Source organism: Danio aesculapii, chromosome 13 (assembly GCF_903798145.1).
Source record: "Danio aesculapii chromosome 13, fDanAes4.1, whole genome shotgun sequence".
NCBI classification, from domain to species: domain Eukaryota; kingdom Metazoa; phylum Chordata; class Actinopteri; order Cypriniformes; family Danionidae; genus Danio; species Danio aesculapii.
This window is the reverse complement of record NC_079447.1, coordinates 7,244,954-7,257,371: the sequence shown is the minus strand read 5'-3', so window position 1 is coordinate 7,257,371 and position 12,418 is coordinate 7,244,954. Positions and strand designations below refer to the sequence as shown.

The 12,418-nt window shown below is 37.3% G+C and overlaps 1 protein-coding gene across 2 annotated transcripts in view; it reads right to left on the bottom strand.

Moving 5' to 3' along the window:
* Positions 1–1,590: 1,590 nt before the first annotated feature.
* The window catches only part of fndc5a (fibronectin type III domain containing 5a), a 34,174-nt gene continuing 23,346 nt past the window's right edge, over positions 1,591–12,418 (bottom strand). Inside the window, exons 3-6 of one of the 2 annotated variants that reach the window (XM_056471612.1) lie at positions 8,794–8,992; positions 5,587–5,676; positions 3,235–3,412; positions 1,591–2,097 (exon numbers count right to left, since the gene is read on the bottom strand). In XM_056471612.1, the coding sequence (XP_056327587.1) occupies positions 3,273–3,412; positions 5,587–5,676; positions 8,794–8,992 (429 nt within the window). In that variant the 3' untranslated portion in view covers positions 1,591–2,097; positions 3,235–3,272. The remainder of the gene's footprint in view (positions 2,098–3,234; positions 3,413–5,586; positions 5,677–8,793; positions 8,993–12,418) is intronic. The other variant, XM_056471611.1, reaches the window with a different exon arrangement.

Sequence of the window (12,418 nt, the reverse complement as noted above, 5' to 3'; positions counted from 1 at the left end):
TTGAGTGTACCCTGATAGAAACCTATGTTTAGAATTCTAAAACGCATGCTAGTTAAGATCACAGGGAGCTTCTGGGATCACGAGAAATGCAAATGGCTGAAGTATAAGGTAGACTCAATGAGAAGTACACATGTTTGCAAACCTACCTAAAGATACAACCAATAATTCCGATTAGAGCGATAATGTGGAGAATATTGATCTTGTGTTGAGCCCAATGAGCCTTGCATCTAAAAATAGAGCTAGCGTGTTCCTTTAGTGATGTCGCTTCGACTCACGCTGAAAATGGCGGACGTGAATCAACAAACTGAGGATATGATGACGCGCCTGTCAATCAATATTGGTGGGCGGGGGGACCGCTCTCCTACGTAAAGTTGCAGTCGGTTTGAAAACCGCTCCAATTGGTCCACCATTTTTATGTTGTTAAATTGAATCGTGCTTATATCACCCCAATATGACAGTCTATACACCATACATGCACATATGGCTGTCCAAACAGCTTGAAAAGTAGATTTTTTTACCATAGGTGCCCTTTAAAGTTTAATATAATATTTTAGTCAGTTTGATGTAAGTTGAGAAATTAATTTCATTCAACTAATAAAAATGTAAGGCAGCAAGAATTTTATTATCATGTATATTTTGGATTTAATCATATTTACTCGAGCTTGATTTGAAAATGTTTCAAAAAACATCTTTGTGAATTAATTCCTGTTTTTATTATCGTATTCTCAATTAGCAAGCTTATCAAGATAAAACTAGAACTTAAATAATGTGTTGCTAGAAATAAAATGATAATTACACAGGGGAAAAAGAAAAGAAAAACAGATAATCTTAAATCAATGCAGCTATATGACACGTTTTTTTATTTATTTAATAATTATATATATAATAATATATTAATAATTTAATTTAAAATAACTATTACGAAAATGCTAATTTTGCATGTAGTATATATTAAACGTATGTAGAAATACTAAAATACAAAACTGATTAAAAAAAAACTAAATTACTAAAGCAAAATATGTTTAAAGTTGAGTCATTTATATGCGCTTGTCATTATAGCTTATTTCATTATCTGTAATCATTTGTAGCTTTTATCCACTTGTAAACCATTATAACGATTAAAAATAACAATTAAAGTTCTACTCTTAATGTAAATTAGCAAAATATACACATTCCGAGTATTCCAGCTTTGTCATTTCCCCCACTGAAGAATAACTTTCAGTATTAGTTAACATCAACACCAATCCTGACCTTCAATCCAACTAAAATACTGATTAATGTCACAAGTTTGTCTATAGCTTGTGCAGAATATGAAACGCTTCTCATTCAGTGTGTTTGAGTGACCCCTACACTGTTAATGATTTTTGTAAATTACAGTATTTAACTGTAATATGAACTGTGTTTTACTGTAGGACAGTTATGCCATAGCTTACGGTATTTTAAAGTTGCATTGTGAATGACTGTTTTACAGTAAAGCTATACAACACTGTAAATACATATACAGAAAGATAATTGATGCTTTAAATGTGAATACTGTATTTTTGATGTAATTGATTTACAGTAAATTAACTGGCAAACTGCTACCATTAAGTTACTGTAGATTCTACATAAAACTGTTAAAAGTGTATGTTTATTCATTTAAAATTGACAATTGATTGACAATTGATTATTTTAAACCCATTAATTTTCCTTGTGGTTTCAGACATTATTATCCTCAGTTCAGATTCTCACTGCAGATTGACTTGACTATAAAAAAGATCATTGAGAATGTGCATCATGCCATTGGAAACAGAGTAAAAGAGGAAACCAGATAAAGGAGCAAAGCTCAAGAGTTTTCAAGTGTAAAAGACAGGCTTTTAAACGCGGATCTTCTTGCAGTCAAATTGTAAAGCCATTTTTCTAACCCCGTGCATCTTCACAGATTTGCTCTTATCTCCAGACTCCCGGAGCCGGTTTCAGACTCTCGCCGTATTATTCCGGCTTTCTTCAGGTAAAGTCCAGAATTCCTGCTTGTTGTTTTTGCACTTTCGGCATGTGGTAAATGCAGATTCACACTTTGATAATGTTGACAGATGGCGTTCGGTTGTCGTTGGAGGTCTGTGGAGAGTGAAAGCAGATGTATATAATGTTAGCCAAAGACTCGAGGGCAACTTAATGAGCTGCGAAGAGCTAAGAAATGAATAAATGAAAGATGCAAGCGACATACAGTTGAAGTCAACATTATTCGTCCCTCTGTGAATTTTTCTAAATTCTTCCAAATATTTCACAAATGATGTTTAACAGAGCAAGGGATTTTTCACAGTATTTCCTATAATATTTTTTCTTCTATAAAAAGTATTATTTGTTTTATTTTGGCTAGAATAAAAGCAGTTTTAATTAAAAAATATATATATATTATTAGCCCCCTTATGCAATATACAGTTGAAGTCAGAATTATTTTATTTTTTGCCGCAATTTCTGTTTAACAGAGAGATTTTTTTCCCCAATTTCTGTTTAACGGACAGATTTTTTCATCACGTTTCTAAACATAATAGTTTTAATAACTCATTTTTAATAACTGATTTATTTTATCTTTGCCATGATGACAGTAAATAATATTTACTAGATATTTTTCAAGACACTTCTATACAGCTTAAAGTGACATTTAAAGGCTAAACTAGGTTAATTAGGTTAACTAGGCAGGTTAGGGTAATTAGGCAAGTTATTGTATAACGATGGTTTGTTCTGTAGAATATCGAAAAAAATATATTGCTTAAAGGGGCTAATAATTTTGACCTTAAAATGGTGTTTAAAAAATTAAAAACTGCTTTTATTCTAGCCAAAATAAAACAAATAAGACTTTCTCCAGAAGAAAAAATATTATCAGACATACTGTGAAAATTTCCTTGCTCTGTTAAACATCATTTGGGAAATATTTAAAAAAGAAACAAAAATTCAAAGGAGGGCTAATAATTCTGACTTCAACTATATATATATATATATATTGCGATCATGACTTTTCATAACTTTGTAAACGTTTATTATTACCATTTGTTGAGTCTCCCCATACAGTTAGATAGAGCGCTTGGACACAGAAGCCACTTTGTATGATGTCACACTTACCAGTCGTATAGGTAATCAATGCTTTATTGCGTATTATTACTAAAGATCACTGTCTGAATAAATGAGGATGTGTATATAGTGATGTGAAATGAGGTGTGATGTCAGAAGAGTTTTGTGGTCGGGTCGGTTCACCTGTGTACAGTGTGGTCTGGACGGTCTCAGACTGCTGGTTATACCTTACTGCGCAGCAGGCCTCCTGACGTGTGCTCCGGAGTGCTGCATTCAGACGAGTTTTTGGCTTTATCCTTGTTGTTGTTCGGCTCGTTGTCTTTAATGATGTCATACTGACGGCAGAACAGTGCGATCACACCTGAAACACACACACTAGATTCAGTCCAAATTCAATGCATTTGCACCGGTGTTTATAACAGCCACATGCTTGAATATCTATCTATCTATCTATCTATCTATCTATCTATCTATCTATCTATCTATCTATCTATCTATCTATCTATCTATCTATCTGTCTGTCTGTCTGTCTGTCTGTCTGTCTGTCTGTCTGTCTGTCTGTCTGTCTGTCTGTCTGTCTGTCTGTCTGTCTGTCTGTCTGTCTATGCGTCTGTCTATCTGTCTGTCTGTCTATCTGTCTGTCTGTCTATCTATCTATGCGTCTATCTATGTGTCTATCTATCCATCCATCCATCCGTCCGTCCGTCCAAACGTCCGTCCGTCCGTCCGTCCATCCGTCCAAACGTCCATCTATCTATGCGTCCAAACGTCCATCTATCTATGCGTCCAAACGTCCATCTATCTATGCGTCCAAACGTCCATCTATCTATCCGTCCGTCCGTCCATCCATCCCTCCCTCCCTATCCATCTATGCGTCTATCCATCTATGCATCTATCCATCTACCCATCAAACCATCCGGCTGTCTGTCTGTCTGAATACTTCTATCATGCAAAATCAACATTTGGAACACAACACGTCTCTTTTTAAAAATTCTTTGCTAATGTTAATGCTAATGCTAAAATAGGATCCGAATCCTCGACATTTTGAGGCCCAACATGACATGCGGTTTTCCCCAGACACCGATGTTGATTGACAGGTGCGTATTAACATGCTCTGAATGAATGCGTATAATCATGTCCACAAGACAGGCTTTGCAAAGAAACTCAGTTAAAAAGATCTGTTCCAACTCTGTGATCCAGCACGTGTGTACAGTAAGGCCCAATCCCAATTCTACCCCTTGGCTGTTTCCCTTTCATCCTCATTTTGCACGTTCACGTGAAGAGGTAGGGGTGTACCAATTCTCTTTAGCTTAAAGGGAAAGAGCTAGAAAGCCCTTAAAACTGAGATTTTTCAGGATCACACTCGAAACCAAGGGGTAAGAAAATTTCCCAGAATACACCATCTACAATGACAGCATGACTGCACGCGGAAGTCAGGAGAGGCACAAATTACTATTTTTTTTTTATGACATTATTATGAGTTTTTACAACAAACAAGCACATGTTTTAATACATTCAAAACGCATTTGTGTTTTACCGTCATGATTTAAAAAAAGCTCAGATAAAAAACGCAAAATTTCGCTATCTGTAATCCCTAATAATAACTGCTGTATAGCAGTCCCACGACATACTGTCACATCTGACACTTGATGACACTCGAATACCCTGTCGGAAAAGTCTAGAGGCTGTGACCTTTTACAGTGTCTGCTATGTGTTGTTTTTGTGTGTTTACATAGATGAATTTGGCCAGGGTGTAAATACACAGTACAGTTACGATCTTATTGCCACATTATATCCCTATGATAACATAATATGTGGCATTAATGATTTCCTGAAGATAAATACCAAAAAATAACGCAACTAGAATAACTACAGCAGCAAGAGATCATGATGACATATGATGACGTGTGCAGGAGTTGTAGTGCTGTCCCATTTCTTAAGGGTACATTTTGAAGCTCTTCCCCTTCACACTCGGTTTCAAGGGCCATGAGGAAGGGGTACAGATAGATAAATAGAATTGGTATTTGGCCTAAGTGGTACACTTTGAATTTTTAACTTTTTAAGCTACGCAATTCATAACCGCTGTAATCAGCACAGCTGCCTAGTGTACACAACTGTAAACGAGAATGCTTCAATCACACAACAGGAGTCCTGCTTTGTGGAAGTTAAATCAGGTTTATTTTGTATGGTAACTTAGCTATAATGGATCTCAATACAGCAGCATATTTACTCATTTGGTGGTAATTGTCATGTTTTCCATAAGGAGGTGAGCAAAAACTGTACAACATGTTAAACACCTATGCGTGTTTGTTTTTGTGTGCACACAGCGAATGTTGTAATGCCATTTATATGTGGCCCATTCATTTAACTGTGGTATTTGTGACTGTTGAATGCCTCCTCAATTGTAAGTCACTTTTTTTATTTGGACAAAATGACAATGTAAATGTGATGTCTAATAATAAGCTGTAAGTAGATGTAATCTGATTACAAGCAGGATTCGGCTGATGTGGTCTCCTGATCTACTCTAATGCTCACCTGCCCACATGATAAGGACCACCACGATGATGATGAACTCTCCAGCCCTGAGCTGAGCGTTTGGCCCGACCTCTTCCATCGTCACCTCGTCTGTCAGAGATACAGACACGTATTACAGGTATACGTCACACACAGAATACCGATAAAGACTTGAAGTGTGTGTATGTGGATATGGACCACAAACCAAATCATAAGACACTCATACATATATAGGGATTTATGTATTATCTGAAAGCTGAATGAATACCCCTTTTTAATTGATATGGTTTGTTAGGGTGGGATATATTTGGCCGAGATTGAACTACTGAAAATTTGGATTCTGATGATAAAAAAGTGCTTTAAAGAGGTTCAAATTAAGTTCTTATCAATGCATATTACTAATATATATACGTAAGCCCCTTTATTAGGTACACCTGTCCAACTTCCAGTTAACGCAAATTTATAATCAGCCAATCACATGGTCAAGACGATCTGCTGCAGTTCAAACTGAGCATCAGAAGGGGGAAGAAAGGTGATTTAAGTGACTTTGAACGTGGCATGGTTGTTGGTGCCAGACGGGCTGGCCTGAGTATTTCAGAAACTGCTGATCTACTGGGATTTTCACGCACAACCATCTCTAGGGTTTACAGAGAATGGTCTAAAAAAGAGAAAATATTCAGTGAGCAGCAGTTCTGTGCACAAATGCATTGTTGTTGCCAGTGGTCAGAGGAGAATGGTCAGGTTTCAGCTGATAGAAAGGCAACAGTAACTTAAATAAGCACTCGTTACAACTGAGGTCTGCAGAAGAGCACCTCTGAACACACAACACATCCAACCTTGAGGCGGATGGGCTACAGCAGCAGAAGACCACACCGGGTGCCACTGCTCTCAGCTAAGAACAGAAAACTGAGGCTACAGTGGGTACAGGCTCACCAAAATTGGACAATGCCTGGTCTGATGAGTCTGGTGGTGGTGGTGTAATGGTGTGGGGGATATTTTCTTGGCACACTTTGGGCCCATTAGTACCTGTTGAGCATTGTGTCAATGCCACAGCCTACCTGAGTATTGTTGCGCGCCATGTCCATCCCTTTATGACCACAGTGTACCCATTTTCTGATGGCTACTTCCAGCACATCTTACTACCACCATGTCATAAAGTGTGAATCATCTCAGACTGGTTTCTTGAACATGAAAATGATATCACTGTACTCAAATGGCCTCCACAGTCACCAGAGCTCAATCCAATAGAGCACCTTTGGGATGTGGTGGAACTGGAGATTCACATCATGGATGTGCAGCCGACAAATCTGCCGCAACTGCGTGATGCTATCATGTCAATATGGACCAAAAACTCTGTTGAATATTTCCAGTACCTTGTTGAATCTATGCCACGAAGGATTAAGGCAGTTCTGAAGGCACAAGGGGGTTCAACCCGGTTCTAGTAAGATGTACCTAATAAAGTGGCCGGTGAGCATATATATATATATATATATATATATATATATATATTATGGAAGGAAGTTTACAAAATGACTTCATGGAAGATGGTCTTTACTTAATATTCCAATTATTCTTGACGTAAAATTAAAATCAAACATTTTGACTCGTATAATGTAATTTTGGTTTTTCCAATAAATATATCCGTGCAACATACAGTAAAACATACAGTGGTTTTGTGCTCCAAAGTCACATACAATGTATATGTATATAAATCATTCCTAAAATTGTCAAGATTTTTAACTGATTTGAAGAGCCCTAGTATTAGATCAGATCAGAGGCAGCTTTGAAATTTTATCGTGTCCATTTACAAATATGGATTAATTAAAAGCAGAGCTAATCACAAATTATTGATTGATAGGGATGTGATGCACCCTTAATCAACATAATTAATCTTAAAGACAATCTTCTGTCTGAACTAATCTCATGATCCATTCATTATTTGTTAATCACTGATTAGAGAAGTGAAAACAAGCACATCTTTGCAAGAGCAGCTGAGTGGCAATTTGTCAATGTTTTTAAGTAAAAAAAGATTTTATTATTTAAAAAAAATGATTAATATAATAACTGAAAGATCTGTCCCTCCAGAAAATCAAATAAAATCAGTTTGTAATGCAACCTCCGGCCCCCCACCACCAAAACACTGCTGTGACTGCTGTCCTCAAAACGTATGAGATTCTTTGCTTACATTTTTGTTTTGATGTGAAAATGCACAAAAATCTTTCAAAAAACTTTTGAACTAGGACAAAATCCTAGACCTAGAGGGACTGAAAAATAGTTAAGTTCATTATGAAATGCATACACATATAAGTGACAAAATTGCATAATCCGACACTGTATAGACAAAAATATTCTGTTATCTGCACTCGGGAGTATTTACAGTTTCTTATCAAAATTACTAGCCATTTCTGTGTGAAAATTGCACCGTTTGTCAAAAAGTACAAAACACAGCAACTTCTAGCACTTCCAAACATAATTTATTTATACAAAAGTTCTGTCTGGTTCTCGAATCTGATTGGCTGATAGCTGTGAGATATTAAAGTAATATCAGCACTCATACAGCCTCTTCACCCTTGTGTAATACTCCACCCGAACAAGTGTCAAGCAGAGGACTGCAGTTTGACAAATATTGCTGCTGTTAGACAACATAATGTACTTTTGAGGCTTTTTTAGTTGAGAATATAATTGCTGTAAAATGGGCATGCTTTCAAAAATAAAGGATGAATACATTTTTATATCAATTAACGTATATTAACTAAATCAAATCAACATGATTTGCACACTTTGCATTTAAAAACACTTCATTCGTTTATTTTCCTTCAGCTTAGTCCCTTTATTCATCAAGGGTCGCCTTGAAATGAACCGCCAACTTATCCAGCATATGTTTTACACAGTGGATGCCCTTTCAGCTGCAACCCAGTACTGGGAAACATCCATACACTCTCATTCACACACATACACTACAGCCACTTTATTATACAATTCCCCTATAGCGCATGTCTTTGGAAATCGGAAATCGGAGCACCCGGAGGAAACTCTCACCATTACAGGGAGAACATGCAAACTCCTCACAGAAATGCCAACTGACCCAGCCGAGGTTCGAACCAGCAACCTTCTTGCTGTGAGGCAACAGTGCTAACCACTGAGTCACCGTGTTGCCTCACTTTTAAAGCATCATAGAGAAGCAATCTTCATATATACATGATGGTGTGAGATGTGTGTTGTGATCACCTTTGCTCTTGGAGGCCTGCGTTTCAGCTTCAGTCGGGGTCTTGAAGTGCACCGCTTCACTAACAGGACTCGCCCCGCTGATACTGATAGATTGAACGTGCACAATGTAGTCCGTATCGGCCTCTAGATCCCACAATGCACAGCTCCGCGTGGTGGTGTTCACTTCTTGAATAAAGCGCAGCATGCGGACATCTTTTTTCTGGTAAGGACAAACAAAAACTGTATTTACGTGAATGCATTGCATTTTACACACAATCAAAACCAACCATAGTCAATCACCTTCAACATTTCTCACATTATCACAGTTTATTTGCCACAGTCTACATTGACATAATGATTCATTGGATTTACTTTTTTTTTTTTTTAGGGTAAGTAGTTGCAAACAGTTTATAAGAGCTGAATTTAAAGGGCACCTAGTTTACCTCTTTTTTATGATTTAATATTAATATTATGGTTTTTCTGAGTGTGCCAGTTTAGGTTCAGTTCAAAACACAATTCAGATTTTTTTATTATAATGTGTTAAAAAGTGTCATGTTGGGGGCGTGTCCACAGTTCGCTGATTTAGGGGTGTGTTGCTTCACATGTAAATTAGTTTCGGCTTCCCGCCAACGTAACAAGGGGGCGGGGCCATGAGCTCATCCGCTCTGCGTTTGCAACAGAGTCTGATAGGCAGATGGAGCAGGAGAGAGAGGATCACCATTCAGTCGTACATGTATGACTCTGACACAGACCAAGCAGAGAGTACAAAATCATTTGTGTCTTTGTACAGTTTTACAGCCAACTGTGTGCTAGTTTCAAGTGCTGAGCTTGTACACAGAAACTAATAACCACGCACACTGAATTAACTTTGACTGAGGCACCGGATGCGCCGCTCGAAGCCGCGACACGGCACACCAGACACTCTCTGTAGCGCGGCAGATACATGAAGTGTCCCGAATCGTCGCGCCACGCATTTTTGAATTCTAAACATGGGTTTCTGCAGCGGTCCGCGGCGCCCAGCCGTCGACTTGAGTGTACCCTGATAGAAACCTATGTTTAGAATTCTAAAACGCATGCTAGTTAAGATCACAGGGAGCTTCTGGGATCACGAGAAATGCAAACGGCTGAAGTATAAGGTAGACTCAATGAGAAGTACACATGTTTGCAAACCTACCTAAAGATACAACCAATAATTCCGATTATGTTTACAGTGTTATAAAAGAAAAAGGTAGGCTATTTAGTGCGTGTGGATTTACCGTAGACAGGCTTTCTGTTTGATAATGCCTAAAAATGTAACTAAGTAACACATTAATTTTAGCAACAATTTTTAAATGGCATTTCAAATTTAAATTCATTTTTTAAATTTAATTTAACATTTAAATATAATTTAATTTAAAACATTTATTTTTTCCTCGCTGATTTTGGTTGGGTAATAAAGCGTGATGACTCAGATATGATCTAGTTTAGCTTGCACGTGTGGGCATATTTTGACGTCTTTACCTAAAACTTTAAACATTTATAATATTTAAAATAAAACGGAAAGAAATAAGGAGACTAACATAATTTAAACCACTTGTTTGGTGCTTAAACCATGATCTTTCTGCATTAATGTAAACGGTATCGTTGCCTTCATTAATAAAATCGGTAATAGCGAAACTGCATTATTATTACTATAAAAAGTAGGACTATATCGGTAATGAATGAATAAATAGCCTAAATAAAAGGAACAAGAAAGGACCAAATTCAGTGGTCAAGTGCAATGGGATTGCGCCCTTGCGCCCTCATTTATGATATCCTGCCGCCGGGCCTGCTATAGCGAAACTTTATTGTTTGAGAAGAAACAAAAATGGAAACTGTGCATGAAAACCTGGCTGGGAAGACGGCGATAACATGAATTTTCTGTTCTTCAACGAGAAAAAAAAAAAAAAATCGCAGACACGACACAATGACGGCGTTAATTATACAACGCAGTGTTTACGATCATATTAACAACTAACATTAATATCAATAACTCCTCTGGCTTTAGACTTTACCTTTTAGAGCTTGTTCTTGTCGGCGCAATATAAGTTTATTGCATGTATAGCTACGAATCAGATTATGAAGAATGATTAAGAGCATGCTTTTCCTTTATTTCATCCTTTCCGTAAGGTGTTTTATTTATTTATTTATTTATTTATTTATAATTTTTTAAATAATGATGACAATATTCACTGTCTAAGCATTTCTCGGTATACTACCAACAAATTACGCCCCTGTACCCAAGTAGCCTACCTAAGTTAATTTACATTTCATGTAAAAAATAAGAAATCAAAAAAGACCAAAGTATTATGCTAAATATCCGTACAAACGAACATGTTTGTTGTTTAACTTTCGTTGATAAAACAACACAATACACCCTATAATAATGTAGGCTAGTTAAATAGAAATAACTTTAACTGCTTGAAACAGTAAACGTTACATTTTAGAAACTTCACAAATACTAATCAATAATAATATAAATAGTAACAAAGAACAAAAATATTAGCTTAGGCTTGTAACAACATAAGTCAGATGTTGAAAAAAAAACTGCGTCTCTCCGCCTTTTGTTTTCTATTCATATTTTAAATTCTTTGCCAGAAAAACTAACATGTTGACTTTGTTCGGTTTAAGCGGAGACTTATTTGAGATTACAATGTTTCCAGCAGCACTGAGACGGTGTGCCTAGCGCATGCAGATACTTTTTCGCAACCGTGGCAAAGAGGGTATCTTGCTCCGCCGCCTGCATTTCTCGGAAACCAGCTCTACATCGCGGAGCGGCGCGTTCTCAACTACCAAATATGCTGCTCCATTTCTCATCAACGTCTACTATTTACCAGTTTCTCTTTTGTATTTGGCCATTTTTGAAAAGGCCTCTCTGCCATACCTGGCTGGACTAGCTGGGCATTTGCGTTCAGTAGATGACACCGGAGCTGGCTCCGCATTTCATGGGCTGGGTGACATGACCGCAGCTCTGGAGGTTCGACGTGTTTGTCCATTTAACACTTATTTTTCTGCCTTTTATGGTTAACAAAAAAAAAAAGAAGCCCTGCACTCTTTTGTATGTCACTAGAAAACGACTGAATCAGCTGGTGTGCGCGAGTCGAGTTGCTGTCGATGTTATAATTGTAATTTTAATAATATTGTAATATTCAAGATCTATAAATACAACTCTGGATAACTTGAAACAGCGACCACAAGTACTCTCCTCCATCTTTAAAAGTTTACAATACTCACATTGACAACCCAAACCCCGCTGTCACCTCAACAGAAGTGCTTTCATTTGACTGAACAATGAAACACAAGTAACACGTTTTTCCGCTCGAGCACACAGCACACAACGGCAAAACTTGAAGCGCGCTGACCGAGCATAAGATCATGTTTATTACTAAGAAAACTAAATCAAAATTATATTTTAATTGAACACATCTGATCACATAAGGTACGCACAGAAAAGTCTGTTTAGTGTTGTGGAAAGGCAAAGCTGAATATCTGTGGTTAAACTGCCACCCAGCGGTCAAAAGCTGCTGGTGCACCAAGTACCGTCGTCGCCGCGGTATGAATGGCGGCAGAAGGAACACATTGAAGTAGTAACATCTGTAGGGTGTTCCTTTAGTAATATTGCTTCGCT